Here is a 26,888-nt window from a genome sequence, read left to right as displayed (position 1 = left end):
CACTAAAGCCATCTCTTCGCGTTACAGAAGTTTCTGTCTGTAAAAAATGGCAGGAAGTGGAAATTACAGTCTTAAAATATGTCCAGAGAGATAATAGTGGCAGTGTATCATGAATAACAGCACAGGCTGAAATAATTTATTCTGGAAAGGAGCCTTTACAGCAAAGCACAGTAAGCAGAACCTTTTTGTCTCTCTTTAAAGAACAATTCCTGTTTCCAGCCTCAGCTAAAAGAAGACTGTATAGAGAGAATGAATGTAAGAGCACCATCTCCTGAACCTTTTCATCTGCTAAATGACTTCATATGTTTAACAACTCATTAAAAATGTGGACCTATCTTTTCTGTGAAGCAGTTCATGTATTAGTTTACTATTCCAGTACATAGATTAAAGCCTTCTTTAATGAACCTGAATGCCATCTGGAAACAGTCCACACTCTAGCAACACAGTGTACAGCCTGATGTGAGAACTGCGCACGGCGATCTAGTGTAACAGGAGTGGCTAGTTTAATAACACACATGGGATATGTTTTGTTTAAAGCTATGTTGCCACTGCAGCCAGAGATGCGCTCATAGCACGTGCAGCTATAGATAAGCTAGCCTTAATCTAATAGCCATGAAGCTGTGAGAGCATGGGCTTTAGCCCAGAGTTTACTAATCCACCAGGCCCTGGGCTGTTACTCAGATGGGTGAAAGGCACACTGTGCTTCGCTGCTGTCGGTCCCCACACTAACTATGTACCACCAGCTCCGGTGTGTCTATACGTTCTGCAGTCCAGAACATTTTGCAGAACAGATGCGGGATACAACCTCACCTGGAACGGACTAAGGAAGTGATCTCCCTCTACTGAAATATTAATGCTGGCTTCCAAATAGCCTTGACTAAGCATTGCCAGATCATAAGCAAATCAGTACGGCAGACAATAAAATGGTAATCCTGTTGAAGGAATACTGAGCTTTGTCATACAGAATATTTGAGCTACTGTTAATAAACTCATTTTTCCCTAAAATAAAGCTTACAAGGCATTTCATATTAACCATTTTGTATTTAGGAGTCATGTACAATGTACAAAAGAGAAGAAGAGAATGTGAAGAGAAACTGATTTTATTACTCAACAGATGAAAAAAAATATTTCTTGATTAACAACTCTTACGAAAGAATTAAAAAGAAATAAAAAGCCTGGATTGATAAAATGTTAATTCTGAGAGAACTCTCGTTGCTTAGATTAAAAAACATAAAAAACATAATTGAATCCAATATTGTAAATAGAAGTGGTTGGACCACCATTCTACTTTTATAGATGCTCCATATGTAGTCTATTTTGACAAGCTTTTCCTTGTGAGTCTAGAATTACTCTAATCTTTCTTAAGTCTGTGCATCTGAGAACTTTTGTGGCTGCTGCTGCTGTTGTTTTGTAAAGAGGATGTGAAGGAAAATAAAGATAATAAAGATAATAGATCATAAAGATATAACCACACATTGCAGGATCACATTTAAAGAAAAACATTACGAGATTTAAATAAGAGAAAAGAGTAAAGTCAGGTCATAAAAGTGGAGAAAGAAAATATCAAATTAAGGAAAAATAGATAAAAATAATGATTTTCTTTGTTTTCAAGGAATATTTGAAGAATAAGTTGAAAGAGCAAATATTCACTTTTTAACAAATTTTTTTGCATTAACACAAGGCATTTTAGTCCTATGAAATTTGCTAAACAAATGTAAAAAATGAAATTAAATTTGTAATCTACCTAACAGGCTTTTCAAGACTTTTTCAGATTTCATGCCTTCCTCAGGCTCTTCCAGACTGGCCTGATCACATGGCACACACTGTTACTCCATCTCACCCAACAGGATTTTTAAATGGCTGATCCCTAGATCATCAGAGCATCTCACAGACAGTAATGGATACGTCCTCATAAGGTGGTAGAAAAATGTGAGAAAGGAAGTCACAGAGAGGCTGTGATGATATACAAAAGTTCAGAACGGATTCCAGGTGTGAGTCCCAGTGCCATGCTCTAGCCAGAAGGCCATCTTCTGAAGGCAACCCATGTTGCAGTCAAAGGCTTTACTGCTGCCAGCTATAAGCAATCATCTCCTTCATGCAGCAATGGCAGCACAGCTCAGGGTACAAACATCACAGGGAGATACTTGGGCAGGAAGCTCCATGCTGAATTTCTTGCTGTTTTGACTTTTAAGCTAACTCACCTAAACTTTCCTCTGTGGTCAAACTTGTGCACTAACACAAACAAGTTACCTAGCAACACTTGAAAGCATCATACAAGTCCCTTGAGTCAGTTTTGTCCTGTTCAAAATGTCACTCTACATCTTGCCCTTTTTTTCCCCAGTGTGAAGACTAAAGACTTTCAAAACAGTTTTAAAGCACTATTCCTAGAATGAAAACTAAGCAACAGGATTATGGCAAGTTACTGTTTGAGAATAAATTAACAACAGGTTGTATTTAATACATTTTGATATTTGAGTACTGGATACTGTTAATCTTCAATAAGTTCACTTTTAATAAGCAATGGATATTTTGACATTTTCTCACCAAAAGGAAGACGAAACTATTTACCTCAGCAAACTGCTCTGAAAGTTGAGAGAGAAAAGCATTTTAGGCCACAACATTGCTGTTTGTTCGTTTCAGTTTTTAATAAGCTTCCTTACTTATGTTCATATACAGTTGAGCTTTTACACTTAAATCTTATTTTTCACCTTTTCCAGCAAAGAATCATGGGTCTTCTCAGCTACAATCTGCTTTAGGTTTGATTGGGGGCAGGGGGAAGGGGATAGTTCCTTTTTTGTTTTTGTTCTTTCTTTTCTCAGAGAAGTGAACAGGATGCATCCATGTTTCATTTCTGAATGTCATATCTGCATAGTGATCTCTCCTGCACTTTGATATGTAAGACTTTTTTGCCTTTATGAGAAGAGGGCAGCTAAATCTTTAAAATGAATTGCTGTTGTTTCAGAAAGAATCTACTTGGAAGAAAGAGTTTAAAAGAAAGTAAAAAGTTCTGGAGGCATAAAAGCTGAATATTTGCCTTTGCATTTTAAGTTTTACTCAGCTAACTGAGGGAAAGGAAGCACATCTGCACGATATTTTGTATGATTTTTGGTTCCTTTCTAAATATTCTTAAAAGACACTGAAATGCAAGTTCCATTTTTCTGTTTAAGACTCTAGTAAAACTAGTTTTGTTGTGTGAACCGTACATATTTCAATATATAGTTTCATTTTCAGCAATTCAGATTGTCACTTTGTGTGTATTAAACGATGATGAGAGGCAAAAACATGCATTTGACAAAGGAAAGGCAAGCTCTGTTCTTGGGCCCATATGCCTATATACAGTCCCTTGGGGGGGGGGGAACTTGTGTATCATGGGGAATAAAAAGAATCATGATTTATTTTTAAACAATTTGAGTTGAATTTCTGATGTATCACTCAACTGAGCAGTTTAAAATGAAGCAGAACAAGTCTGTGCATCATACAGCAAAGGGCAGATCAGCAGAAACCATGTAGAACATCTAAAAAGTCAAAAGGCTGCCTTTGACTGAGGTCCCAGCTGCAAAAGAAAAATGTTCCTGCTGTTGCTAACACTTCTTCTACAGGAAATGTAGACAGGAAGTCTGTAGATCTTCAGAAAAAAAATGGTTCCTGAGGAGTAGTACAGCTATAGCATATGCTTCTTTCAGTCTGCTATTCTATCTAGTGTGCATTAAAGAGTTTAGCTGGTAGGCCTGACTAAATTTAAGTAAGGTTTCAGCTACTACAGCTGTTTCATTCCTTTAATTACTCCAAAAGAAATTATATTAATCTGATTTTGGAAACACTTTCAAACATAATCTCAAAATTTCTCTTTAAAATGGGATTAATGTCCATTTGCATGATCTGTATTGACTTCATCCCACTTTTTAAATTTGAGAAATTTATTCTGGAACGTTGCAGTAGAAAACAACATCTTGAAATATTTTCTCTGGAAGGGATTACTTAGCATCTTCTTGAGAAAAAGAAAGGTATTTTATGGCTTATTTTACTTGTTTGGCTGGATAGAATTGTTATTTTTATTTGAAGAACAGCTATAGCCCAATGTGAAAACTTTTATTATATTGTGATTTTATTCTTTGAAATTTTATTCTTTATAATACTTTTCCTACCTTCCAAACTTTTTTTTTTTTTTTTTTTATTTTGCAGAAAGAAATGTGTAGACATTTTATAACCAAGCTCTGCAAGATCAGTTGATACTTGGGAGAAAGGCCTATACTACTGGACTGTCACAGAACCACCAAATCCTAGAAATATTTTTCAAGAATCAATGTCTATCAGAAAACCTGCCTAATGTATGATGTAGAAACATCTTGTTATTTTAACAACCAATCTTCAAAGAAGTTCTTGGAAAATCTGTGCTATCTTTATAGACTGTGTTTTATAGGCAACACTAACAACATCTTTGGAGAAAAAAGATTTCAAGTTAGAACTAGTAAGTATTTCAACGTACCAGGTTGTACCACAAACACATACTATATGTTGAAGCAATAGTTATTCCTTTGAGCATCAGCTTTGTGTGCCAGTGGGTATGTGTTGACAATAACATTTATAAAAAAATAAAAAATGCTTGTATTTACAAACAACAACCAATGTGGCTTTTTTCTTTGCAATGAGAAATGAGGCTAGAAGGATCCTTTTTATCTTCTCCCACTGGGGATTATCTCCGGTTCATCTCATATTGCCAGCTGTACCTCCTAGATAAAAATTTACCTCAAAGAAATTGGAGAAGAGGTGAGGCACAGAACTCAGGGGATTATAAATCCGCAATGAGAATAGAACTGTGCTGGATCATAGATCAATACTATAATAGACTCATTGGTATTGCAGGTTCAGGTTTTGCTCAGCGAAACAAGGTCTTGCAGACTTCACCGTGAGAATTAGTTAGAGCAAAGCAATAACATTTTGGTTTCACAATATCATACAGTGAAAATCTGTGGCTCATAAATAACATGCTTATATATATTTCCAAGTAGCAGGAGCACATGAGAAATAAGTGGTTTCGCCACCTTACTATTACTTTCCTGTGTGGCAGCCTTGTACGTAGTAAGTATGTATGTCAACTGCTTGCTCTTTCTTTGAAGACATAACCTTGACCTGCAGGGACATTAACTGCTTCAGGACTATAGAATCCTTCTCTGTCCTCCCTCTCCAGCCTGGTAGATACCCATTTTCAGGGTTGAAGTTTGGGGTATGACAAGGTTCCAACAGCCTTTTTATCTGATAGGCCAAAAAATGTTAAGAACCGAGGAAAAGTATTTCTGCAGCTAATATCCATCATACAGATCCTTTTAGCTTCACAAACAGATATGACAGAATACAAAAGATTTAGGGCATTACATTTGTCAGAGCTCAGAACAGTCTGATCATTGCTGCTGCTTCTATTTGCCAAACTCAAATAAAGAAGAAACAAACCTGCCCAAAAGTCTGATTTTGCTTTTTCACCTTGAGGGTTTTGAAAGCTGTAACAATAATAATGGCATCAAAGACTCTCTCCAAATAACTAGTGGTTTCTTTTCCTGTCAGCTGCCCCTCTTCATCCGTCAGACCTTTCTGCATGCCATTAATAACATTTGCTTAGCTTGTGTAATCAGGTTATGTCAAACAGTTTTTCGATTGTCTCCTTCATTTCTTTGGCACTGATTTCGTGGGTTTTTCTTACTGTTGTCTTTGCACTCCTTCAATTAAAGACTAATTAGTCAATGTCTGCTACAGTATGTCATTAAGCACTAGCATATGGCTTACTGAATAAAAGTGGCATTTTCAAATGTCTACTAATCCAATAGTCACTTGTGTAATTTATTTCTTAGTTATTTCCTGTTTCTTTAACATAATAATAAATATCTTGTGGCAAAATTCACTCACTCAGATGTAATGCTATATTATTCTTCATTATGAAGGAAAGAAACCCAAATTATTATGCTATGACATAAGAGACAGTAGGTACCTTAATTTATTTTCTGTCATCTTTATTTTTTATTTGACTTAGAATTAGTTCAACTTAATGTCTAATTTACGCTTTCAAAAATAAATGTCAATTGCAGAAATTAAAACACTGCAAGAAGAAAAAATCATGAAATAAATCTGCAATTTACTACTAGTGTTATAATACAAAAAAATTGTGAATAATTTTTATTACTTAATATCAACTAAAACTACATGTATATGACCAAAGCTGCTTCAATAATTCAGAATATCATAATGATGGAGATAAAATCTAGATTTTCTTGGTACAAAAAAATCTGTCCCTGTATGAGTTGGAGCTAAACCTTCTTAGCTGTGAACAGATTAAGGACTACGATAATTTTTTTTTCAATGTATTAACAGAAACCAGAAGTCAGGCAAGTTTCTAGAGTTGTATGAGGAGAACTATAGTTTGTAGTTGATGAGGAAATTTTTAAAAAGACATACCCTGGACTTTTCCATATTTAAAGTGAAAGCACTCCAGTAGGAACTACTGAGTTTTTTCCTTGCCTTCTGTCATTGCTCCTGAAGTCCCAGAAACAAGTCCAGTAAATTACTTCTTACTGTTCCCCAGCAGGCTTCTGCGAGGAAATACCTGCTGCTATTTGGGGCTATGCGAGGCTGCCCACTACTGGCGCCGCATCCACAAATAGTGTCACCCAAGCAGCGTCCGCCGAGCGATTACCCAAGTCTGCCCCAGGCGCCTGGGCGAGCTGGGGCTCCAAAGACCGTTCAGATTGCCTCAGGCACCTGCCTTCCTCCCTGGACGGGGCAGAAAGCCTGAGGCTATGCAAAAGATTTAATATACAGAGCCGGCTAGAGCCAGCTAATTGGAAACATTAAACACAAGGGGCATATCTGAGTAGGTGACTGACTAAGGTCTACACACCAGTTACTTTCATGCACACCTGATCCCACCACCACCAGGTCTTCTGAGGTTATTCACCTAACATAGGAAAACAGGCTGATGGCGATTGTCTTTTTGCAGCAAGGTGTTAGAGCCCGTCCTGAAAGTGGAAGCCTGAGCTCTAGGCTCTTCTTAGCCTCAGGATTTTCTGAGGTCATTCCTGGTGCAGGTGTGAGTCCTAAACTGTGAACACTACTCCCAGGGTTATTTATACACTTCACTGGAGCATGGACAAAGTATGGCGTGCAGGGCCCTGTGGTCTGCAACACAGGTGCTGTTATTCCTGCTTGTCTCCAGGGCTGTCTGACCTTGGCTGCTGGGTGCCCTGATTCATTGCCTTGCTCAGGCTCTGTAATCAGGAGCTTGCATATAATCAAACCAGACCTTAGGCACTTTAGTGGGTAGTCTCAGTGTCGCCCTTAATATCTAAACAGATATTCAAGAAAGTGAATACGTTTCAATAAACCATGTTTCTGAGTAACCTATTAATGGAAAAGAATTCTACTTTCAAAACCACTTTTCAGTTGGAGAGAAGACCATATCACTGATCACAGGTGTTAGAAGTCAGATGAAATGTGAAAAAAGATGCACACAGGCTACATCAGATGGTCATACCAGAACCCATATCTACAGACAGCTTTATTTTCTACGTGCGTCCGCCAATGGCCTGCATTTGTAACAGGAAAAAAAAAAAAAAAAAGAGAGAGATTGACAAGAGCCCTATTTTTTCTTGTAGATTCTTCTCCCCTCAGTCCTACAAACCAAACCGCTTCTAACTCTTTCAGTTGTTCTGCTAGTCTTACCGATGCGGTAAAGGCAGTCTGGGGTCATGTGCATTTCTCAAAAGTGACAGTAACTCTGGGCTGAAAAGAGAAGAGGAAGCACACTGCGCTTGTCAACATGTCTGTCTTTCCAGTAAGATGGACAGTTTTGGTGAAACAATGATAGAGTGATCTTTCCTGAAGCAGCAAAACACAACCCCAATTTGACTTTAAAGGTAAGAAGCTACATCTGCGTCAGGCTGCATGTCAAATTATTAATGTGGAGGTAATCTATACTAGTCTCTCTCATGTTTTCTTTTTGAACTTGAGTAGATCTTTTTGCTTCAGCGTGACTATATTCTAACTACAAAATTTGGTAAGAGTATTCCAAAACCAAAGCTGTACTACAATGCAGTCCTACGGAAAAGGAACTTGAAGTCCTAGATAAAGCTTACAGGCAGAAGTCAGTTTTGAGCTTTCTAGTCTCTGTACACTTAGGTAGCTTAACCCAAACTAGATTATTATGAGATAATACAAAATACATTACAACCTAGTGATGTAGTCTATGCACTGCAAAACAACTACACTTATTTTCTAATTGATAGTTTTGGATAGCTCACTGGGGAAAATGCATCTTTTCAGAATATGTGTTAATAAGCATTTTAAAATAACATAATGAAAACCACCCTTTTGCCACTAATGCAGACAGGGTAAGTCATCATTTAAAAATATCCTAGGTGGTCCTGATAACTGTTCTTGTACTTTCAGTATAGATAAAGCTTGAATCTCTCAATTTTTTAAACATACTATACAGTAGGGACTATTCTATCTTGTACTCTGATTTTATTAACTTTCTTGAATGTGAGATAATAAACAAACAGCTTATATTGTCCAAAACCACATCAAACTGCTCTTGTCATTCTGCCTCAGGAAAGTTAATCACTGTTTAACAAACCCATAGAACTTAAGCCAGTAGTAGATAAAAGTTACCTTTTGATTCTCTCATTCAGTTTGAAGAATTTTGCAGCATAAATTACAGGTCTTCAAATCAAGGTGGAGAAAGCATTCAATAAGCCCTCACAGATACACCCTGCCAATGACAACACTCCCTTAAATCCCAAGGAAAGGGCTAAACTAGAGACATGAATACTATTCACTTTAGAAGGAAAATACAATTTAGCACTGTTCTTTTCAAATGACCCATTTCAAGCAGGTACTTTTTCATTATAACACATGGTTGTGCTGCACAAACTGTGACACAAAGAGCTAGTTTTTAATAGAAAATAGGCAAATAGAGCCTCTGTTTTTGAATATCAAGTGCCCACAAACTCTGCATGCATAGAGGAAGTCACTAGTTCTTTCTAGTGGACTAGTGACAGTGCAAGCCTGGGTGAGAAGGGGACTCCTGTCTCTCCAGTTCACTGCTTGTTCTCTGCAGAAGTTGTTTACTCTGAGCAGAAGATACATGACTGCATTTCACTCCAAATTCAATTTCTGCTGTGTACCTCACAAAGCAATAAGATTTTCTTTTTACCATGGAAAAGCAGGCTGTAAATGAGATAACTCTCCTTTTAGCTATCATTACCTACATAATACCTTTAATGATTAACTGGTTGTGGTTTTCCAAATCTGTTATTTATGCAAATTTTTTCTCTCAAATCCAAGCTTAACACATACAGTCTTAATAGAGATTATCTCATAAATATGAATTGGGATCTGGTCTAAAACATCAATAGGATGGAATACTTCTCAGATTCAGATATACCTTAGATTTTATCAGCAATAATAATATTGCCACCCATTTAAAATATCTTTTCAAGAAGGCACAGTACACCATGTAGACCAGTCATTAGGTTTTTAATTCTTCTTCCACCTCAGCCATCTGTTTATACTATCTACTCAGTATGTAAATCCCTGAGATCAGTATCCTTTGTAACTCTAAAACAGAGCAAGGATGCAGACTACAAACAAAATTCAATATTATATAACAACTGTTTACCAAAAATGCACAAAGGCTTTTAAAACTCCATTCCATAGAAGGACTACTAATCTTTTTCCAATTGCATTCTTATTTTATGTATTAATACTGAAATTAGATTTATTAATTCAAAGAGTGAGTTACAGTCTAGTATTAATTATTTTAAGTTTTAATAAAATATATCTTTTTCCAAAAAAGTATGTGTCTTTCTTGCAGGTTATTTTCCTCAGTATTCTCCTCTACTGTTTCAAGTTATCTACTGAGCTTCAAAATTTAGTGACACTGTTTAATTTAAAAGACCATCAGAAGTAACAGCAACAAAAGAAAGTAACAGCAGAAGAAAATTACCCTCTACACATTGGCCTGTGTTATACAAAGGTCAATAACACCAACAATTTATTTTCCAAGGAAGGAAGTTACTTATTTAAAGAGGATAGCTAACTTCCAAAAGGATGTTATAGGCACACGAAGAGTGGTACGTAGGATTGCATACATGATAACTAAATGAATATCCATGCAAGAAAGTAGGATAAACAAGCAAACTCTGAATTCAACTATACAGTTGGGGTCAAGTACTTCAATTTAATATGAAATAATAGAAGGTTAGCTAGAATGTGAGTTTATAAGAGACCTAGTCTTTTGATTTAGAGGCAGGAACTGCGCTGGAAAGAACAACGAAATGTACTTGTTACTTATCTGATTGACAGTGTCAAAAAGCACTTGCATGTACAGGTGCTATGGGTATCTTCTGAAAAACACATTGCTGGGATCCCATTAATGTGAAGAGCTCAGTGTAAGTATATAACCTTCCATATAGTATTTCTTTCAAATCGTCAGTTATCCTCTTTTGTTCCCCTACATTTCACATAGCATAAAACCCATACCAAACAACACAGTATGTTATTTTTATGTTACCTGAGAAAACAGTTACAATGAATATGGCTACCTCTGCATAGTTCAATGAGAGGTGAAATTTCAAAAGCATTTGTAGAAGTTGAAAGGACACTTTTAACTGACTCTCAGTAAGAATTCTATTCCTAAATGCAAGTTTTGAAAACATTCCCCTAGAAAATAAGTTGAGATAGACTGGTGTTTGTGTGCCATTGGCTCCCCTGCATATAAAGCATTTCTAAGTATTGAATTCAACCACTGGCAAGATACACTGCTATGGCTGCTGCAGTCTGCAGATACACATCTGCTAATTTCTCAAAAATTAGATGCAATGTACTGCAGACTAAAGGCTGTGAAAATGCTCTAAAGTATATTTACATTGGAAAAACATAAGTCTCTGTGGAATTCACCAGGAAATTCAAATAATTTTCAGAGGTGAGTTATACTCAGTTAAAATATCCACAGAGGTATGTGTATAAAAAAGGTATGAAGAACAAAATATTTACATATCTTTTACCAAACTACACTAAGAGCAAAAGTCATTTTACCAAAAAAATCCCTCTTCTCTTTAAAAACAGGCTATCAGGTTCCTTCAGTGTTTCAGGAAAGTACCCTTTACTCAATCAACTTGAATAAGAATTTCAGAATATTTTATCTTGCCTTTTCCAAAAGTTCCTACAGTTTACTGCAGGAATACTCTATAATAAGGTAAAAATATATTCAATGAGTAAATGAGGTGAGTGTGGGAAGTGCTCATTATAACTATAATCTTGCTGACTAAATCTAGAGAAGTGTTATATATACTGCAGTTATGTCTTGAATAGAGCATGTTTTATATATCTGCCTAAATTGTGTATGAAATCTAAGGTCTTCGGCGTTTTAAAATGTGACACTGATATTGCAATACAAGAGTTCTTTTCTTAAAAATCTGAAATATTGTTTATTTTGAATCTCTGTTCTCAAGGGCATTGGCATCCACTCAATTCCATACATCCATTCCCAAGCTAGCAGCAATTATCTCAGTATTGCATGAATTAACTTCTGTAAGGCATCTTCTGTTCTTTTCTGTCCCCTCATGTGTTCTCATATTTACTTTATCCCCTACTGTGCTCTGATACAATCACAGACACAAGATAAAAATCATTTAGATTATTTAGGGCATCTCCATGCAGTGATACACTGTAACTGTACAGTCCAGCAAGATCAACGGGATATTTAACACTTTACCTGCTAGACTTTTGAACAGCTTACAGCTTACCATGATCAGGAATGTTTCCTCATATTCAACAATAATTTAACTCTATTTTAATTCCATCTGATTATTCAATAAAGCCTTTAAATTACAGAGCTGGCATGCATGGGAGATACTTACATAGAGATATACGCACATATTTGCATTTAAATGTGTGTGCATTCCTTCGTATCTAATCATAGGATTTTCATTTAGAAATGCAGATATTAGAACTATAGTAATAAAAAGATATGTAGTGTTTCCTGATTTTTGCATCAGTCAAAAATCATAGCACAAAAGTTCAGTCCTGGCTTCACAGCTATTAGTGTTTTTAGAAAATTAAAAGTTATTTATAGTTCACTGGTGATGTTAAGAGAATTGGCAACCCGACACAAGGCACCATGCACATCACTGCCTTGCAAATGCGACTCGCTGTGAGAGGAACCCCTCTTCTGGCTGAAGAGCAGAACGCCAAGCATGGAAGTACTGTACAACGGCTACTTTTTAGCTGTCTAAAGCAGGTAAGAAAAGTGCTACCCAAGAAGTCATTTGTTACATGAAAAGCTCCCACCTCCTGCCCCTACTTTGTCTGGAAAAGGAGCACTCAGCATGCTGTAGCATACCTGGCTCACCCTGAAGATCAGGTATGCCACTGACATTTATTGGCCTTTATCAACTCAGTTTATGAAAGGGATTCATGTGGATATATTGAACAGAACAGGCCATAATTCAACCATTAACTTTTACATATTTACATTGAAAAAAATCACTGCAAATTTTAAGGCCACCATCTTCTTGTATTAGTCCAGTCTTGTAGCAGTATTTTATTGCATGGTTGCTATGCTTCTACCAGATTGAATGTTTTCTTTTGTACTGTTGCACCTCTCACTTCCACTATTTTCATTTTCCTCAATTCTCACCTCTCAGTTTCCTACTTCTTGCATTTTCTCCCACATTTATTCCTCAGGGTGAATTCTTACAATAGTCAAAAAAATACTTTTTCATCTAAATGGGAAAATTTTTCCCTTGCAATTATACTTACTTATCTTTACCAAATCCCCTTTCACCTTTTTCTTTTTTCCCATATCTTCTGCCATAGTTCCTTCTTGCTGCACTTTCCTTTTGCTTTCTGTAACCTTTCCTCAATTAGATTCTTCCTAAAAACATTTCTTCCAGGAAGCTTAGTAACTTAAACCCTTCCTTCTTAGGTGTCTATTTCTGTTTTAATATTGACACTGTTTAGTGATGCTGTTGTACCTTCCCATCCCCTATTTTATTACACTGGCGATCAGTTCTTGCTGAGATTGCTGGCTGTGCCATCTGGCTGATGTGAGGCCTCCACCTGTCTGGTGTATTACTCTAGATACTCAATGACTGTGAGAGCAGTACGTAGAGGAGGATTTTTCAGCAGGAGGGACTCTGCACAAGCTGCATTTCAAGTATTCCTAAGAAGAACTGAAAAAGCATGATAGCATCTGAAGGGGTTTTTAATCATTCTAAGAAGAGCAGGAAAGGTGTCTGTAATATATTTTTCTTCTTACCATAGTGTGTTACTGCAACATGCTTTACTACGATTTTATATGCCCCAAGAAAGCACCTACGCATACTTTTGTGCTTACAACATGAATTTTGTTGCTATGGAAATACTGAAAACAGGCTATGACTAAGAATGGGTGAACCCGTTCAGGCAAAATAGTATCCAACTTCAATCTCCATTCAACAGCTAAAGTGAATTGCAGCCATTTTCATGCTCTATAGTAGCTTAATATCTCTTCTGTATTATTAAAGTCTTTTAGCCTCTTATATCCAACTCGCACAGGCCTCAGCTCATCCAATTCAATGCACAATTTGGGCATAGCAGTTCCAGTAGCTTTTCTGATAAATCAGATTAAACTAAATTAGATTAAATTACCCTTACTCTGCTTTGCCCTCTACTCTTGCTTCCTTTAAATTACTTGGCACAGAAACCTTTTTTTAGATTAGTTGCATCACTGACTGCACTAGCTTCCTTCTAAACTTCAGATGATTTATTACTTCTGACATGTACAGTGTACTGCAGAGAAATGGAAACCTTCAGATCAGTGGGGAATTTAAAAAGAGCAACATTAACTTCCAGCAGTGTGTGTTTTGGGTCCTGCTGTCTGAGCAGCTTCTCCTTCTGTAGAAAAGAAGTAGATCTCAAGCAAACAGCTGTGGAAGAGCATGTAAGGGGGCCATGCGATATATTCATGTGCATGCATATTTTCTGTTCTGGGTATCACATTTTCTCTGACTATCAAGGATTTTACTGCATTATAGATTTTCTGAAGCTAGTCCCTTGGAACTGCAGGAAAGAGACATATTTTTTCAAATAATTATCTCTATCTAAGAAAACAGACTTCAGAAGGAGATAAGTAAAGCTCAGAATTAAAAATAAGTGTAACATCTATCAATAACTGAAATGGCTCAAGGGTGGTAGTTTGAAACCAACACCCAGAATTACCTTTTCAAGGAATGCATTAACAAAGGATTATACCAGAAGCAGGTCATGGGAGATCTATGCATTTATTCTCTCTTCTCCTCTCCAACATTTTTTTTTAATTACCACAACTTTAAGGATGACTACAAAACATTCTTAACTGAGGATGCTTTTCAGTGAATACAGTGGATTTTTAAGGTTTAACCTTCTGTTCCCTGACGAATCCTAAGCACAAATGCTCAGATTAAATTTTGAATTCCTTGCAGAAGAAAGGCTGGCTCTTTTAGAGGTAAATGTGTATATATGGTATATGATGATAGATAAAAAACACTAAGCGTGTTATCACATTTGAAGCCTACGAAAGGAATTTTTGAACATGACACAGCCACACTTCTCTCCAAAAAAAGCTAAATTACTATTTGTTCCATGAGTTACAATCCTATTATACAACTAAAAAGACAAGAACTTGAAGGTAATCAATAAAAAATCAAGCCAAGTTCCATCTGGAAAAAGAAAAGTCTCATTGAAAATTCTGGAAATGATAACTTTTCTGTTTAAATGATAAATTATCTGCTTACTAAGTGTCTCTCCATGTTCACTAAGAGGCAAAGCAAATGCTTTTTTACTCTACCAGCACACCATTGAGGATATAACTACCTAGAAAATTACACCATCTAAGAACACATTAATTAACATATATTAACAAATATGATGTAAAATCAGGTGTATTTCCATAAAGATGTCCGAGACTAAGTTGCCAAATACTCATTCCAACAATACCAACACTAGCCTAAAGTGTTACAGAGTAAAATTTTTAAAAGTGATCATCTAATTTAGGATCCCAGTCCCAGCATTTCAAGTTAATATTTCTTTAGAAATAATAGTGTCTTTCATTAGTAAGTTGTTTTTAAGCATCTAAATGTTATAGAAATAGAATCACAAAAGTTAGCTTTGAAAATTTTCTCTCATTACCTGAAGTTTTGTAATGCCAAGACTGCCTCAGTATAGCTACAGAACTCCACCTCCTAAATAAAAGATCAATCTGTTCTTCATAATAGTATCTTCTACTACATTTCATTGCAAAAAGTTATTAATGAAGATAATCATGACACACTCACACATTGATATATGAAGAAAATGGAGAACAAGGGCTATCATATAAAAAAAAATATATATCCACCAAAAATTTGAGAAGGAACTTAGATGAAAAACAGGATAATAAGACAGAAACCAGAAGGCTAAGATGATATGTCTCCAAAACTATTCACAACTACACAACTCAAATTCTCTTTAATAAAACAGATATAAGGATATGAAAGAACATTAGATTACCATTTTAAAATTCCATCTTCATTGACATTAAAGTTTTCATAAACACTAAATTTAGAAACCCGTGATGCTTTCACACATGAATTTGCAGTCATATTTATTTCTCTTACCTGTTATAGTTGCTTTGTTAATAGATGGTTGGTTACACATTGGTGATCGTCTGATAAGGAAAAGAAAAAGGGTGTAAGACTGATGATCTTGTAGATTACTGAATCCTTGAACAATCTAATAGAAAATACTTTTCCTTGGGAAATTATTTGGAGCTGGAACACACCGTCATTGACAAGTAAAAGTTCAAATATTTATTCTAAAACAAATACATTTTTTTACAGGATAGATATTTCTTTCTAATAGAGAAAGAAATTCACAGCTGACCCTTAAATCTCTCTGCAGACTGGGAACCCAAGCAGGGAAGTATTTTACAAATATACAAGTTCATTAAAAAACTGTTTAATCATATGTAGTACTTGTACCTAGCTTGAACTGTGGTCCATATACATATTTATCATTATTCTAACATGGCTATTATAAATTATAGTTTATTTTTCATTTTATTATTTCAATATACATTTTGCAATGATCTTCAGGGCAAAAAGCTTGTTTTGCTCATTTAAGAGAGCTGGAATTTGTTGGACTGACACAGTGACTTAGGGATGTGTGGAAACCCCAAGCAGGGGTATATGAGGGCTGCCTATTCCGTCCAAGGGGGCTGGAAACATCTCTCTGGGTCACCGCATATATAGTGGTAGGCAGCTGTCTTATGTGCTGAACTCTTCAATGAGAAAGTGCTGTGAGAGGAAGCTTCCATGAATGCTAACTGCTTTTAATTTTTAGGGATGCACATTTTAGGTGAGAGAAATTATTCCACTACAAAAGCTGCCAGTTTAACTAACATTAAGTAGTACTTAAAGAGTCTTTAAATAATCCCTTTCAAGAGAACAGAATGATCTTTGGCAGCAGATACTTCTCAATATAATGCTGTGGTTTTATGATATAGACAAAAGAATTAAACATATTTTTGGACTACCTTAATCTGAATTCTTAAAATTCATAGTTAATTGTTTTAATAAAATATAAGATAATACGTATATAGGAATTATGCTACAAAAATTATGCTTCTGCCATAAAAATGATTACAAGAAAATTATACTCCATATAGAGTTTACTCCAATTACTTTGCAACTCTCTGTGAGTTTTCTTAAGCCTTAAAAGACTTACCATTCTCTCTTGTATGGAAAACAATTATTATATTAATAATTGATATTATGATGCTGTAACATGATTGGAGAAAGATCTTATTAATTATGTTTCACTTATAAATTACAAACTGCTGTGGGTATGTGAGATGCCTAATATCTTGGATGAATTAGGCAGGGTTCTAGGTCCACATCATGGAAGCAGCTCACAGTGAGTGTAGCTGTCCACTCAAGTTCGTCTATAGCACTCAGCCTCTTTGCCTGAATGATCTTCTTTGAATGATCTTCCACATATGACTAATTTATTGATAATCATAGAAGATCCACGAAAAACACTTCAAGTTTATGCATAGACAGAACTATAGGAGCAATTAGTAGGTGATGGGGCTGTTGTCTCAGCTATCAAGTATAATGGTTTCAAAGGATTTCATTAGTCATCACATGGTTTATACAAGTTTGGTGACACAGATGAAAACTTGCAACATCTAATCTCATAATTCTTAGTTTCAAAATTTAAAAGGTACCTCTGCAAAAAGTTTAGTCTCAAAAAATTGACACTCACTTGCTGGGTGCCCGATCTTGTAAATTGGTTAATGCAGCAAAGTTATTCCGTACAGTCCTCAGGCTGGCCAGCACCTGGAACAAATAGAACAGTTGCATTCTACATTTCTGCATAGGTAAGACTGGTTTATCTCTGATCCACTGTGCTGACAGCAAAAGGAAAGGACATTGCAAGACAACTGTAAGAGGTTTCCAGGATTGGTTTAATGTCTGTGGCCTTTGACCATTATTTAACAATAGCATGTCTGTAATACAAGGGCAATCATTTACTTCTCTCTCTCTTTCTTTTTCCTCATAAACAATTCATTATTTGTTTAAAGAGCCTTACTTGAAGAGAGGAAAGTTTTTCACAGAATACTACTTAGTTCTCTAAAATGACCATAAAAGCGTTCATGTTTGGAAGATAATAGCTCATTCAAGCCTATTGCTTCATGCATAAGAAATGATCAGAAAATTTTCCATTTGTAGCCCAGCCCCCACAAACCTCAAGGGACAAAGGAACCGAGATTGCCTAGGCTGGCAGGAGAAAAAACAGTGGCTCCTCTAAGGGGCTGCGTCCCTTTGGGCACTGTGGACAGGAGGCCAGAGCAAGAGGAAGGTATCACCTGAGCAGGTGGGAGAGTCTAAGGACTCCTGCAAGATCTGCCTATGGTAAAGGGTGATATAAACCAAAGACTTCCTGTCTGGGCTTCCCTCTACACAAGACAGCAGCTACAGGAGGCAATTGGAGGAGTGTCTTCTTGTTGTAAGTGGCATGCACAGTCTCCACTGATAGAAGCTGGATAAATACATCAAATTTTGTACCTTGTAAGGATAATATGATACATCTGTGTGACTAGAGAGCAGCAGTTCAGCTGTGTCGGAGAGGGAACTGTTAATTATTTGGAAGCTAACTGGGAATGAGAGGAGGCAGCAAAACTAATTGCTGATGTGTCCCATGCTAGTTGCTCACTGTTGCTTCTCAGCCCAGATTGGTTTGGTCCCTAGGAAATCCACACAAGGATTTAGAGACTAACAAAGCTGGGAATGGAGCTCAATGGAGATCCTGGAGCTGTCTTGCCATGAAAAAAACATGGTCCATTCTTCTGGCTGAAAATTCCTACTCAATAAGCCCTGTTGGACTCACACTGGCTGAATATTCAGGTGCACTGAGTGCTGGGAGCACGTACAAATACGACTCCTCAGTGAGTCATCTCAGATACAGCTGTGCTTATTAGCTCTGCCTCTGCTGGACCTAAATAAATGTCTCTGTACCTGCTGTGCAGTGCTGAGTTTCAGCAGGGTTAGTAGGCTAGGCAAAATGCCATGTGAAAACATGAACCTCGTTGAGACTTGTGTTACAACTGAAATAATATGACATTTAGAACTTGGAGCACGGGGAACAGAAGTGTGCAGAGCTGCAAGACTGTTCGGGGCCAGTTGTGAACTGAAGCTTCATAAGCTCAGCTAGACCCAAGCTTGGGCCCCTGAAGAGATGCTAGGGCGTAGCTGTGTAGTTCACGTCACTATTCACATTGTCCAGATTTTTCCACTGTCTGAATCATTATGAATCTCTGTTATTCCCAAAAATGGAGACTTGACTGTGTAACTTGTATGTACCTCCATTTTGTTCTTCTGGCAGGTTAGGCAGCTGTTTTTTTGGACAAGGGGTAAAATGTCCAGCATCTGCCCAGCGTTCCAGCTGCTTTAGCATACCTTGGCACTTTCTGCAAGTGCAAGGGGTCTCCACATACAAAGCGATGAACATAAGAGCGACAAAAAAAAAAAAAAAAAAAACTTTGGACACTGGTTGCAGTGAATCTCAGCATTAAACAGCTTGATTTATTGAATATAAGACTAATTATTTATGCATCTATGGTACTTAAGCATCAGTATATATATATAATAATATTTCCATTTGCATTATAATTTAAGTGACAATTTCTCTGAGCACAGAGGTTCCACTTGTGCTTGATGTTTCCAGGGTTAGATCTATGAGCAAAAAGCAACTTACAAATTAGGGTTTAATCCCTAAGTAAATGATACTAATTTCAAAATCAAAACACTGTTGTATGTCTTAACCTTTCTCTTTCTTTTCAATCTCTTAAATCACATACACCATCCTGATTTTTTTTTTCTCTAGTTTGGATGAATTAATTTTCATTCCTATCTACTACAGGGAAAAACCTATTATCATGAGTTCAAGGAATACCAATATTAACTTTTCATTACCAATATTAACTTTTCATACATGACAAGACAGCTCTTTTGCTAAAAATTGGGGAGTTTCTATCCAAGTTATAAAGAATTTTGTGTTGGTATTTTATAGAACCCAGAAGCTGAATGGAAAAATCAAATTAATAGATTTGGGTTTGTGAAGGAGCATAAGCATTCCATATACAACTTATATTTCTTTAAAAAAAGCCCTTGAATTGAATAGGCAAAAGATGTCCAGAAGGAGAAACCACGATCATAAACAGCCATAGAGTAACAGAAAACACAGGTTTTGTTTTCATCAGTAATTGTACCGCTATGTCTGCTACAGTATTTGAAAGGAGACCAGTCTCAAGATGCCGCTGCTTTTGCAACTTTTCAGCTAATCAAGGAGCAATAGTAAAAGGAAAGGTATAGGTAACTGAAAGGGTAGATTATTACTTTTTGTATAGGGGTTTTTCCTGTTTAAAGCAAGCATGTGTATTAACAACAGTGGAAAACAACTGATTTGGCCCTTGGGGCATTTGCAGTGTAAGATCATGTGAGAAATAGGGCAAAACTGTGCCTACCTGAGCAAATGGTGTCACAATCAAGTCATCTCCATGTCTGAAAAGAGGAGCAAAGTTGTAAGTTAGACATGTCTGAAAACTTTTATCACTGCTGCTGCTTTAATTAGAAATAAAATTAGGTTTTACAGTTCACAGTAGTTAACTCCAGTTTTTCCTTCAATAGCTACTTTAAGGATTTTTCTTGAAAAGTAAAGCTCAAGGTACTTGTTGTTCAATGGCCTGACAGGTCCGTGGGATGACCGATGAACCAGCTAGTTTCTACAGCGCCTGTTGGACAGATGAACAAACAGGACAGACCTGCAGAGACTTCATCCCAAAGGCTCCGCCTCATCTTTTCTTTTTAGCTTGTCTGGAATTTTATGGAATGTCTTTAGCACGAGATGCAACCATGTTTGCTTTAAAGGTTGGGAGGATGCAGAAGTATTGTCACTGGCAAGGCCCAGCGCAGCTCATACCGAGAACGCTTACTTTCAGGGTTGCTGATAGATCCGTCTGTGAGTACAGGACAGGCTGGTAACTGCATATGACTGGGCCCTGCATCACAGACTAATAAAAACCTGGTAAAACTTTTAAACTGACTCACACATCTCTGGTTACGGGGGGGGGGCTACCTAGTGTGTGCTGTTGCCATGGCAACTTCACCCAGGGCGCACTGGGTGACGTAGGGACCAGCTGCTGGGATGACGAGCCTTAGTGGAGAAGCAGGGAAGGAGGAGAGGGCTTTCAACTCTTCCGCACTGGAAAACTTGTAAGAATAAATTGGCTTATAATGTGGAGTAATTCCCACTCACCTCATGAATAAGATATTAAAGTTTCACACCTTGTGTAGTCACAGTTTGTGCTAAAGGAACACTGAACAGTTATGGGAGGAAAAAGATGGAAGACTGAAGTACACACAGATACTCGTTTGCCTCTGAAATGTTCATGAAACAGTGACTGCCAACAAAGTGCTGGGGTGAATGCCCAGAGCAGATATGCAGAGTCCGGCAAGCTGTCACTTCAAAGAGTTTTCAAAAAATATAATCTTGTAAATACAAATAGACTGAACTGCTGTTGAGCTTACGAGTAACACTGGTAATACTGAGCATAGGGAATGAGACCTTTCCTAGAGACTCACAGGAGACCACTGGAGCAACAAAACTTTAAGAGTTTTCATTTATCACTGACAGTAATCAAAATAAGACGATGAGAAATTTCCCAAATCAAAATCTACTATGGTTTCATTCTCTTATATTTTTCTGCAGGGGGTTTATCATCATGAACTTTCACATCAGAAATAATTCATCAGAGATTACCATTGCTTTTGAGCTATTTTCATATGCTTTACAGTTTTAAGCATGAAGTATGAATATTTAACAAAAGATTTTCAATTTGATAAAAATCAAATCACAAGAAAGCTTTATGATAAATGAAGAAATCTGATTGACAAATCAAATCATTCTTACAATTTACATACTGCCCACAAGATAGTAATTTTTTGCAGGTATTACAATAATCTATAAAATCCCCCAGTAAATAGAACCAAAAAGTACTTAAGGATGAAACAAAACTCCCCAATATTAAAAATGATCATGACACAATATCTTCATAGCTGTTTTTATGGCCATCTCTCTTGTTCCTATTAGTTGAAATAGAGAATTAGATTTTTTACAGACCCTGTGGAAGAGGTGCGCACTTTAAACAAGGTCTTCACAGGAGTAGTTGGAAAAGCGGTTGCTTCAGGTGTCCCAGACTGAGCAGAAAGAGCGTAAACCTGATCGACACACCAAACTAGAAGAAACATGGCACCATGGGAGGAACTTAGAGGCTTTAATTGTCTAATGAAACCAAATCCAATTGGTTGTTATAGACATGATCAGCCCAGGGCAATAACAGGGGAGTTAATGACCAGTTGGGTTTAATAACTATTCAGATTTTTGTTGGGTCATGAAAACATCAGGAAATGCCTTAGTCCTTGATTTTTTTTTTTCTTTAGTTACTCAGAAAGCATCTCAAGACCATAATTTAATGAAGCATCTGGACAGCAAGGATTTCCTCGGTCAGCCAGGGAGGAAAATTGCCTTTACCCCCCTCCCATCAGCAAGGGAAGAGATTTTTCTCCACTGCTGATGAAGCCATAAGCTTACCTGTTTCTCAGTAAAATCTGTTCATTTCTTCTTTTTTTAATCTATTTTTACTATTTGTTCATCAGTCCGGATCTCCATTAGCTGTACTGTTGTCTTTTTGACACTGTAAAGAGGCATGGCTATGTAAAGCAAGAGCTGCTGCTTCAGTCATTTCACAGAATCATAGAATAGTTGGAGTTGGAAGGGACCTCTGGAGATCATTTGGTCCAACACCCCTGCTCATGCAGCATCACCTAGAGCAGGTTGTCCTGACCAGATGGCTTTCAAATATCTCCAAGGAAAGAGGCTCCACAATCTCCCTGGACAACTTGTTCCAGGGATCTGTCACCCTCACAGTAAAGTAGATTTTCCTCATATTCCTGTGTTTCAGTTTGTGCCCACTGCCTCTTGTCCTGTCACTGGGCACTACTGAATTTTTTCCACTCCTTGAAGGAGTAAATGCTAAGGCAATTCAGAGAGGTACCAAGTATGTGTTTCTGAGCCTTCTGCCCTGGAGTTTTTTATTTTTATTTTTTTTTTTCATAAAAGGGGATCACTCCACTCCTCTAATTTTCAAACCTCATTCTATCTGAGCTCTTGCATTTCATTGCAGAATTGAATGCTGGAAAATACTGTGGCTTGTTATTTTTTTAGAGCAATCATTAATAAGCATTAATTTAATATACTGAAACCAATTCAAGATTTAATTTTCACATTTCAAATTTCCCTTCTGTCAAGAATGAAGAAATTGTCTTTATTTTGGTAAATGTGTAATGTTGAAAGTACAGATATACAAAGCTTTCACAAAGTAACCTAACATGTGCCAGACCCTCTTGGACAGAAAAGCAATTGCATAGTGTGGTGAGTAATCTTTAATCTACATCAGGTCAGGAAATCTGGAGAAAATAAGGCTGTTGAAAAAGAGAGCAGAAATGTCTGAAGCACCTGTGATATGAAATGATTCACTGCAGCTTCTTGGGCAGGCAAGAGTAGCAGCAATTTAGTCTATCACATCCTGTAAATGGGGATTGAATGAAGTTCTATTCCTTTGTGTTTATCAAAAACAATATTTAAACACAAAAACATTGTTCTGTGACAGATTTCAAGACAGCAGACTAAAGTTAGTTTTTGTATACAAGTGCAAGGACATATGATTTAATCCAAGTGTTATTGATCCACAGTGTACTGCAGTGTATTAAAACACTACAGTGAGTGCCCTGCTATTTTCTTTTTGCAGAACCACAGAATTCTGGCAGGATAGTGCCACATATCTATATATAGCAGCAGCAAGAGGGTGTGTAAACCCTGTTCAATATAACACAAGCTTCTAAATATAGGCAGAGCTGTCAACCTTTAAGGTTAAAAGAAATTGTTCTGATAACCATTAGGAGGACTCAGTTAACTAGAATGCTGGGCATATTTGTTTGTCTGTTCATTTTTCAAAGGAAAACCAGAACTGAAAGCAGAATAATTTTCATCTGGCCAAAAAATGTAAACCAATCAAATTCACCCCCACCAAAAAATGCTGTTAAAGCATATAACAGTAATTAACTTTACCCCCACTAAAGAGGAACTTATGAGACATGTGCATGGACAGATAGAGAAGTAAGCAGAAGTATAGACAGGGTGACTGCATAAGGTTTATTTCTTAATTAAATTGAGATAATTTGATTTAATCATTTAATAAAAGGATTAGCTAAAGAGACATTCTGTAGACCTGCCAGGATACAGTTAAAAAATAGGGTTTTTTTTTGTTTTGGTTTTTTTTTTTTTTAATGCGATCTGAAAAAGCTTAAGTTGTCAATTAAGGGGATGCAAGTCACAGAACCTAGAGACCACTAGAAATGTTAGAGTCTGCACTTGCCAGTGTGGAGCTTTCGGGGAAGAGCCTGAGTAAGATTTATCATCTTCATAAAGGCCGCAGTAAACTCAAGTTACAACTTTCTAGACACACAGTATGAAGAACAGCAGGTGACTGATCCTGGGGACTCATACTGTAGATGTGAAGCATGAACAGGATAATGAAAGCACAGTTTAAATAGAGGAGGCAAATGTTCAAAACATATTTAGACCAACTTGACACAAGATAGGGTCAAAACAAAATCATTATTTTCTGACGAGCTCCTCAAAAAACAAGGCAATGGAAAAGTGCTTCCTTACAATGCCCAGTTCTCCCCGGCAAGTTTTCTGTAAGTTGAAGAAAGGTTATTAAGCTGCAACTACCCCTTTCAGGATAAAAATTGAAATAACACGTGTCATGAAGGCAAAGTTATATAGTTACTGATCGGCATACTCAATCTTTAGCACTGATATCACAGTGCCACAGAATTGCATGGAGTCACTGAAGAGCACAGCGGGGACAGAATTTGAAGGAAATCTTTCTGAGCTTATTCAGAAATTGTACTGCACAGCTGAGAAGGAGATGACAGTACTCATTAAGATTTTCAAATCAACATGTTCTTGTCCCAGACATCAAACAAGAATTTTCAGAACCTGTTGATCTTCACACAACCTACATAACATTCTAGGCTTGTAGCTTAAAGAATTTTGACACTTTGTATCATTTTGAAGCATGATCCTGCTGGTTTACACACTCCATTTGAATGAAAAACTCACTTATCTCCCTAGGAAAAGTATTGGCTCAGAACACTAGTCAGGTTTTAAAGCCAACTGGCATACTCTGCATTGGATTCTTTGGCTACAAAGTCGGGACATAGCCTGTTTAAAAGTATAAAGCTGCCAACAGACTTTGGAAAGCCCGAGGGGACAGAGCTGTCTGGCAACTCTGCACTGTGCTCTGTAGCAAAGAGCTACGGTTATTGTTACATTGTGACAAGAACTGGCTCCTTTTTTACAGAGTTCCATTTTGGCAATTTTTCTTTTCTTTTCTTTTCTTTTCTTTTTTTTTTTCTTTCTTTCTTTTTTATTTATTTATTGCAGCATATCAAATATTATAACAGAAAGGGAACAAAATCCATGCTGTCCACACACAAAAATGCACAAAATGTGAAAGAATATTAACATGAAAGTAGTCTTCTATTTGAATCAGAAAATCTATTGAAGACCCCTTTTTCAGTGTAAACTTCTACATTTGGATTAAACATGACATCCACCCATTCCTGTATACAGGACAGATTCAGACAGAGTATCCAATAGCATGCTATAAATACAACTTAGATGACACACTGGTGTTTTGCTGTGCACACACCCATGCAAGCCCACTGCTCACCCTAATTGCTAGTACTTTTTTTTCTTTTTTCCTGGACCATTTTAGAGGAGAAGCCAAATAATCATATCAGATACATGAATTAGACATGCTGAAAATATGTGCATTGCTCAGATTCAGATTTTAGCAGCAATGAAATCTGATTCCAAATTGCATTATGATTTAGCAGTGGAAACATCATGTAATAATACTGGCCAATAGAACCTGTCTGTCCAAGGACAGGGAGCTGGAGGAGGAGTGGCTGGCTGCGCCCATGCAGCTTGCACTATTCCATTATCTGTATTTGGAGAATCCAGATTGCCTGGGTTGGTTCATCATACTTATTTTGCTGCTTCAGAAATCACAGTGCTTCAAGATAGTTTACTGTGCATGAATAGGTCTTGTTATGTCATTTCAATTTATTATTATTTGAAAGCAATTTTCTAGTCCTAGTGTGAGATAAGAAACAGACCTGCCTCCAAAAGCTGGATATAAGAGGCATCTCCCAGTGCTCTGCCCACTGAGACATCACCTCACATTCTAGAGTGTGAAAGAAATTGGCTTACAGCTTTTCTCAGGTAGTCAGTGGTTTGTGAGTGATTTGAATTTCACTGAAAGAGGCAGAGTTTTTTTTCACAACCAATAAATAAATTGGCTGAGTGTCATTTGGGTGCTTGCTCAATGTGCTGGAATCACAATCAGCTGACTAACTCAAAAAATTGGAAGTATTACTATTTTCTTCCATCTCATAATTTGGTATATGAGTGCTATCAGACTTTTTCCATCTCCCATGAGAGCATCATAGTGCCTTTTGAAGAGTTGAAGAGGAATTGCTCAGGAAGCTTAAACATTTTCCAAAGAGTCTGCACTCTAACCTGTGACTTGGGTAACCTGCCTGAGGAAACCATCTACTTACTGATCTACTGGGCCATTTGCAGGATGCTAGCACAATGCAGAAGACCATAGAAAGAAAGAAAGAAAGAAAGAAACACAAGAAATAAACTCAAGAAATAAACTGTATCAGGTTGTCCCAAACAGCCATTAAGCTTCAGTGCTTTAATCCTACCATAATGTATCAACCACTTGGGTGAGACAACTGTGGACAACTCTGAGAAACTGGCTTGCATTAAGTCTGACAGAAGTATTGATGTCTAAGGAGCGACAGAGCGAGGACTTGCCAGTGTGCTTCACTAGTGTACACGGTTTTTGTTCTAAAATCAGAGGGCACCCTGCCTGGAGCTCACTGGGGTGATGGCAGGGAAAAGGAGTTATTGCAGTGCAGAAGTTTGGTTCGTGGTTTGAAAGAGGGATGGGATTAAGCCAGAATCATGTAGTGATGGGATTTGATCCAGAAGACAGCTGAACTCAATCAGAAGACTCGAGGTCAATCCAGCAATATGGTGGTTGGACTGTTCATACAACAGGAATCACCCTCTAGCCCTAAGCAAGGCTGCAAAACCAGCAAGTATCAGTGACTACAGGGCAGGTTTGTTTCCTGCTCAGGTTA

At 37.1% G+C, this 26,888-nt stretch overlaps 1 protein-coding gene across 5 annotated transcripts in view; it reads right to left on the bottom strand.

The window, feature by feature from the left end:
* PDE4D (phosphodiesterase 4D) overlaps window positions 1-26,888 on the bottom strand; it is a 391,310-nt gene that overhangs the window by 80,226 nt on the left and 284,196 nt on the right. For all 5 annotated transcript variants that reach the window (XM_062600694.1, XM_062600695.1, XM_062600697.1 and 2 more), the window contains exons 3-5: window positions 20,072-20,108; window positions 17,311-17,384; window positions 15,663-15,712 (exon numbers count right to left, since the gene is read on the bottom strand). In XM_062600694.1, coding sequence (XP_062456678.1) covers window positions 15,663-15,712; window positions 17,311-17,384; window positions 20,072-20,108 — 161 coding nt within the window. The remainder of the gene's footprint in view (window positions 1-15,662; window positions 15,713-17,310; window positions 17,385-20,071; window positions 20,109-26,888) is intronic.

Source organism: Rhea pennata, chromosome Z, assembly GCF_028389875.1.
Source record: "Rhea pennata isolate bPtePen1 chromosome Z, bPtePen1.pri, whole genome shotgun sequence".
NCBI lineage: Eukaryota > Metazoa > Chordata > Aves > Rheiformes > Rheidae > Rhea > Rhea pennata.
The sequence above is the reverse complement of the archived record's forward strand: the minus strand, read 5'-3'. Positions and strand labels throughout refer to the sequence as shown.